This window comes from Tiliqua scincoides, chromosome 7, assembly GCF_035046505.1.
Source record: "Tiliqua scincoides isolate rTilSci1 chromosome 7, rTilSci1.hap2, whole genome shotgun sequence".
Classification (NCBI taxonomy): Eukaryota; Metazoa; Chordata; class Lepidosauria; order Squamata; family Scincidae; genus Tiliqua; species Tiliqua scincoides.
Window position 1 is genome coordinate 3905001 of NC_089827.1, and position 7500 is coordinate 3912500.

At 43.6% G+C, this 7500-nt stretch overlaps 1 protein-coding gene across 1 annotated transcript in view; it reads right to left on the reverse strand.

The window, feature by feature from the left end:
• Window positions 1-7500, reverse strand: part of FRMD4A (FERM domain containing 4A) — a 370337-nt gene that overhangs the window by 121543 nt on the left and 241294 nt on the right. The window contains exon 2 of the mRNA XM_066633493.1: window positions 2411-2476. Within this exon, the coding sequence (XP_066489590.1) occupies window positions 2411-2476 (66 nt within the window). The remainder of the gene's footprint in view (window positions 1-2410; window positions 2477-7500) is intronic.

The following is a 7500-nucleotide window of genomic DNA, read 5'->3' on the forward strand; positions in this document are numbered from 1 at the left end:
GCTGCATCCCTCTTGGCCTGCCCTCCGAAGTGGACCAAGACACATTTGCCTGATCATGAGTAAACATGCATGTACAACTCCATTTTGGTTTTCATAGGGCTCACTACATTTTCCTTGTCAGCTATCAGCTTTGCAACCCACCAAAAATTGGGTCACTACTCACTAGTGTGTCCAAACCCACAGTTTGGGAACCACTGGTGTAAAGCATTCTTGTATGAATATGTGCTAACAACACCTGCCACTAATGCACAGAGACTCCAGAGAACAACCATGAGGTTCACATCTACACATGTTGGACTGTTGGACTTGTTCGGTCCAAAACATGGATGTTCCATGCATCCATGGTGGAACCCTGCACAGGCCCAAAGTCAGGACACACACACACACACACACACACACACACACACACGTACGTTGAACAGGCAATAATCCTGCCCCCCCACTCCATTCACTTAGCTCAAAATCTAAACAAACTCAAACCAGCTCCCAAAGTACTGACTTGCCATAAGGATTGCAAACATAATAAATGTCTCTTTAATGCTGTTTTCTCAGAGCTTTTTTTTTCTTTTGCCACAAAATTACCTTTTTGAGCCATCTGCATAACACAAAGCCATCCTGAAATGCATTTCCTGCCATTCAAATCATTTTCAAAAGGCTCCCATTCATCTTCTTCCTTTTTTGCTAGAATGAGACTAACATTCAACCCCACTCACCCCAAGAATGTGGGCCTCTGGAGGATAATTTAAGTGCTGTGTGTTTCATTTCCTGTCTCTAACTGCACCAAGCAGTGTTTTTAAAAGTTCTTTCCTAATGCTTCTAATTTAACCCTTTATGGGACATTGTCGACATTGCTCAGTGAAAGAGCTGGAAACCCTTGATTTAAAAATCTCAGCTTTGTAATGAACTCCCTAGGTGGCCTTACGAAAACCATGCATCAGACAGGTATGATAAAGATCTGTCTTTAAAAAGTTCTTGTAAGATAATACATGACAGGTTCTTTGAGTACAGGCATACCGAAGTATTCATGGATTCAGTATCCATCATTTCAGTTATCCACAGTATACACATGGCAGGGGTCGAGAACAGAACCCCTACAGATACGGAGGTGTGCCTATATTTAGGAAAAGTTATCAGGAAAGACAAAGTATTATTTTCCTATGCAGTCTCTCTTTTTGTCACTGATGGCCGAGAGGGAATTTTTTAGTTAAAAAAGATTTTCCACTGATTTTTTAGTTAGAAAATAATTACATTGAACCTTATTAATGGAGCAATTCTGGAAAAAGATGGTGGTTTCTTCACAGGGCTAAAGGCAAAGTTTCTGAGTGCTCCACACTCCTGCCACTGTTATCTTTGCTCAAATAAATTTTGATAGATTTTTGTAGAGCATCAAAACCTGCAAAACCTGCTTGACCAGACACCAGGAGAGAATAAATGTGTTTGCATATACTTAATGCAGAGAGGCCTCCATCATTCAAATATCTGAACTATAGTCCTGCAGTCTGCCTGCAGCTTGAGTTGTCTGAAGCTAGGAGTTATTCTCAGATGCACATAGCAAACTAGATGTCAGGGAGAAAGGTTCAAGCCCAGTTTTGTCTCTGATACACTAATTTTCTATTACTATTTCTATTAAGGCAATTCTTTTTGTATGGAGGGGCAATCATTTGAGCCCCCACGTGTAAACCAAAATGGCATAGCTCAGACCCAGTTTTCTGACCCAAGAGAGAACTGGGCTTCAAACTCATATCATTGCCACATATCCCCTTGTGCCTCAATGGCAGTGCTATAAATGCAATGTGACGTGCAGCCTACATATATGTAGGTCATTTCACCCACCCATGGAAGCCTAGTCATCTCAGAGACGGTGCATGACAGCTACTTAACACTGAAGCTTTAGGACATGGAAGCTTTAGGACAAAGACAGACAACAGAGGCCACAGAAGCTACAGAAGCATAAATGGGAGTTGAAACTGGGATAGGACATTCTGACTGATGCTTCCTCCTTGGCTTGCAGAAGGATACTGTGGGGATTACTTATTTCATTTTCTCGACTAACATCATCATACCTGAGCACAATAATAATAATAATAATAATAATAATAATAATAATAATAATAATAATAATAATAATAATAATAATAATAATAATAAAAACATCAGCCTCACATGGGGAAGCATAAGAGGCACCACCTCCTGAGAAAGCCCTGGGATTTCCTTCCTAGGTCCCCTGTCCACACACTGATCCATCTTGATCCTGCTTAGCTCATCAAACAGGAGAGGATCAAAATGCACAAGGAAGCCGCCTAATGGAGATTCCATTAATTAAATTAAAAACCTCTTTTGCTGCACGGAGCCAAAAAAAAAAAAAATAGCGCAGCGGCCAGGCTTCAAATCTACAGATGCAATTGATTACCTGCACAAGGAGTTCCAACTTCCTGTCATCGAGAAGGTGCACTTGACAGCGGCGGCCCTCTGTCATCTAGAAAAACAAGGGGGGGGGGAGAGAGAATTTCAGCAGAGGCTTAATTCACAGTCTTGGCAAATGTTGTGAGCTGCTGCTAACACACTGAAGTCTTTGCTGCTCCAAACACCATCACAGCAAAAAGGATTTCCCATTCACTGTTTTGCTTTCCCTGGCACGGACAAAAAGAAAAGGTTGGAAGGAGAACACAAAACAAAACAAAAATCCACCCTAACAGCTGTTCCTGAACGACACACTCTGCCTCTGCTTTGACTCAGCTCTAAGAATGGGGACTCCTCTAGTGGGAAAAGAGAGTTAATGAAAGAGGCTGGGGCTCTTGAACAGGCTGAATGAGAAAAAACATGGCAGCTGTCCTGGTACGTGGTTCCCATTGTCTTTGCAGCTTCAGCATTTCACTAAGGCAGGAGCAAGACCAATGCGGGCTGATTTTGCCTGGAGAAGGTGCAGCTGAACATGCAGTGGGGGGAGGAGGGAAGGGTCAACCGCTCCGGGAGGCCTCAGAGCTTAAAGGAGGCTGCACACAGCAAGGGACTGCAACCACTACAGAAGAGCCTGGCTGACCTGTCGGCACCCCAGTGACTATTCTTGCATCAGCCAGTTCACTTTTGCACTGTTCACACTGTTATTATTAAGAATATTTATATACCGCTTTTCAAGAAGAAAAAAAAAAACACTGTACAAAGCACTTTACTGAAAAAAATAAAAAAAAATAACTAAATGGTTTCCCGTGCTCACAATTGAAAATGTGCAGAAGAACATCAGCAAACAGCCACTAGAAAAGACACTGGGCTGGTGTGAAGAGAGACACTCTCCCCTTTCCCATCTCTCATTCCTCCCAGGGCAGCTGGGAATTCATCAGATGAAGGACATCCATCACAAACAGAAACATTTAGGAAGCACAGAACCAAACGTAGAGCCATCGGTGAGATATTTTGAAAAACTATTTGCAAAAGCAACCAGACCCAAACTGCACTGCCTTGTTCTGAGGGACTGTGATAAAGCGCAGACGGACAGTTTGTGACCAGTGCAGGGCAAAGGAGGCCTACAGAACTGGGTCTGTCCCAAGAAGTTTGAGACCCAGGCCTGTCTTCTTCCCTACTACAGAGTGTTCTCTTTCCATCCTTTCACCACACAGAGATGCTTTGCCCAGCCCATTCAGCTGCAGAGTCCCGGTCAATGTTCTGACTGGCTTCCTGGTGAGGGTGTGTAAGAACACGCCCAGAATTCTCTACAGCAGCATTTCTCAAACCAATTTCTGGTGGTTCGCAGAACGACACCCAGAACACTTCTGGGTTGCTGAGCTTTCACATTTCTTAAAATGCGAGAAGCCCACCTCTGGAGAACTGTTCTCACTGACAAACACATTTCATCGGTGAGAACATGACATGACTCAGCTGAAGTGGGCCAAAGACTGTTGAACAGAGAGCCAAGACAGCCAAGAGAGCTCAGTAGTCCACTGAGTTTGGTCCACTCTGGGCCACGTTGTGTTGCATTTTCACTGATGAAAACATATTCATCGGCAAGAACGCACTCTGGAGGCAGGCTTTTCACATAAGCAAATATGAAAGCTCAGCAACATGGAAGCGTTGGTGGTGACGTGATGATGTCATTATATCACCACCAACACTTAAGAACATAAGAACAGCCCCACTGGATCAGGCCATAGGCCCGTCTAGTCCAGCTTCCTGTATCTCACAGCGGCCCACCAAATGCCCCAGGGAGCATACCAGATAACAAGAGACCTCATCCTGGTGCCCCCCCCCCCTGCATCTGGCATTCTGACATAGCCCATTTCTAAAATCAGGAGGTTGCACATACACATCATGGCTTGTACCCCATAATGTATTTTTCCTCCAGAAACTTGTCCAATCCCCTTTTAAAGGCGTCCAGGGCAGACGCCGTCACCACATCCTGCGGCAAGGAGTTCCACAGACCAACCACACACCGAATAAAGAAATATTTTCTTTTGTCTGTTCTAACTCTCCCAACACTCAATTTTAGTGGATGTCCCCTGGTTCTGGTGTTATGTGAGAGTGTAAAGAGCATTTCTCTATCCACTCTGTCCATCCCCTGCATAATTTTGAATGTCTCAATCATGCCCCCCCTCAGGTGTCTCTTTTCTAGGCTGAAGAGGCCCAGACGCTGTAGCCAAGCTCTGCTCGGCTCAACATGGGGTGCGGAAGTTTGAGAACGCTACTGAGTTCCTCAGTAGACACTTAAATGTGGAAGTGGTGTTCTGAAGTTAAAGTTTCCTAAGGAATGAAAAGATATAGACCTAAATCATGACCATTGGAATATGAGGCAGGTATGACAGAACGACTCAAAAACCATGTGCATAACATAGCCTATCTTGTGGGCAGCCAGCCAGGGTAAGTCACAAAGAGGTTTAGGTTTCAAGCAAAAGACAATACTTGCGGTGGCATGCCACAAACCAAATCTTGTGTGTGTAGCGGACGCAGTTAGAAACTGTCAGGCACAAGAGTTACAAATGGTTTGCCAATGGGTCCTGGTTGACAACAACTTGACATTTTTCTAATAAAACGCTTTTAGTAATTGGGTAGTAATAGGTCAGCAACTCTATTAAAGAAGTCACATTAAATTAATCACATGAATTTTAATCAATTAAATATATGTAGATTATTAGCATATTAATAACAGAATCATTCAGAAAAAAAGAGATTATCTTTCCATTTTTAGATTATGTGGGCATGTGTCACAGCAGACAAGGGCACTCTGGCAGATGAACCCGGCTCAGGAAGGAGGACAAATGCATCTTCTAAGGGCGAGAGTATTTTAAGCATACAGTTTGCAAGCACATGCTTGTTTTTAGCACCAGAATCAGGGGACAGCCACTAAAATTGTCTGGAGAGTTAGAAGAGACAAAAGGAAATATTTCTTGACCCAGCATGTCATTAATCTGTGAACTCCTTGCCACAGGATATGGTGATGGTGTCTGGCCTAGAGGCCTTTAAAAGGGGATGGAGAAATTTATGGAGGAACAATCCATCACCAGTTACAAGCCATGATGGGTATATGCAACCTCCTGCTTTTGGAAGTAGGCTCCCTTAGAATGCCAGGTGAAAGGGGGTGGCAACAGGATGCAGGTGTCTTGTTCTCTTGAGTGCTTCCCTGTGGCATCTAGTGGGCCACTGTAAGATATAGGAAGCTGGACTAGCTGGGCCTTTGACCTGATTCACTGGGGCTCTTCTTATGTTCTTAGCCACCAGTTCTCCCCTTCCCCTGATCAGGACTGTGATGGAGGAAGAGAGGTTCAATCCTACTCCACTGGGGTTCCAGGACAAATCAGTCCCCCACTCTCAGCTTGCTATTTGCCAGGGAAACATGGAATGAAGCTCCCAACTCAGGCATGTATCTACAAAGCAAGGAAATTAGAGAAAAGGTTCTACTCTAGCCTTCTTTCTGCCATGCTAGCTTTGAATGCACAGCAAGTTTTCTACACAAGGAACAACTCAGATTGATTCCTTGCCCCACTTGCCATTTGAAAAGCTACAGCCCAGCAACAGGCACATGGCAAGACAATGCGGTTCATCTGCTTTGTCTCCAAGCACAGACTTTGGATAAGATTACATGACTTTTTGTCCTCTCTCTGTGCTCCTGAAGTTTTGATATGCCAAGTTTTGTAAATCCTGCAGCAACATGGAGTCTCTAAGGACAGCAAAATACTTTTTGCTCTGAGGGGGATGGCTTCCAACCATTATTGGATTCTGATGTGCAGCAGAGAAAAAGACAGGCTACCTAACAAGAGATGATCTACAGCACACAGCCAATTCCCAACTTCTGACTTGTTGATGAGCTGCTGAGGGGATGCGAGGGCTTCTTTCCAGGCTCTTCTGACAACAAAACACAACTGCTGTCATGTGTTTGTCAGAGTGCTTCACTGCACAGCAAGTGCAGAAACAATCTCGTGCCCTCTTATAACAAAGAGGTCTCTGTACCTGACACTCTCAGGACTTGTGAGTCCACGTGAATTGCTCTGTTGTTGTGCTGATGCCCTCAGAAGCACTCAAGGGATGAGCCAAGAAATCGTGCCCTGGATTTTCTCACAGTCAGCTACAGGGAAAGCAAAACTACTCAGTTGGGAGGCCCATTATTACACAAAGTGGTTTATTAGGCATTAAAGTAGTCTGTTTGACAGTTGACTGGGGTGTTCCTACAAAGTACAGAATAAAGCTCTTGAAAGTCCTCTCTAAAACAGTGTATGATAAGATGAAGACATGTGAAGACACCCTCTAAAATACAGACTCTTGCTTCTCGCTGGTACAGGTAGATTACCTCTTATCTGGACATCCAAAATCCCAACATTTTTGTCCAAGACTTGTTTGCTGAAGTGTGAACACTAGAAGGTCTTGCACTCATCCCCATGTACAGTGCAGATATAAGGCTGTAAGTCCTATTCTCTGCTCAGTGGCGTGTCCCTGCACAGGCATTGTTGAAAAACGTCAGAAGCCAGCAAGCACTCATATGGGTAACAGTGAAAAGAACAAGAGGAGGCATTTCTCACTATGCTTATGTTATTATTGCAAAATCAGGACAATCCAGACACCTTCCGGGACCAAGCAGTCCAGATAAGGGACAACCAACCTGTACCAGCAAGTCCCTATGTAAATACAGGCTTTGCAAATCTAGCACCAAATGACAATGATCTTGTGTGCTCCTTGTTGGATGGAGATCTTGCAGGCATTGACTTCTTCTGCAGTGAACCATGCATGTAACACAGCAGTTCAACAGGGAAAATGCACATTTTTTTCCCTACAGTAAGTTTTTCTTTTTAGACAAAATATCATGAAGTAGATTAATAATAATAATAATAAATACAGGTATTTATATACCGCCTTTCTTGGTCTTTATTCAAGACTTTATTCAAGGTGGTTTACATAGGCAGGCTTTATTTAAATCCCTTATTAAATAGGGATTTTTACAATTGAAAGAAGGTTCTTTCTTTCAAGAACCACTACATTCAGGTGTTTCATTCCGATCTGGCTTCACATTCTGGCCTCCAT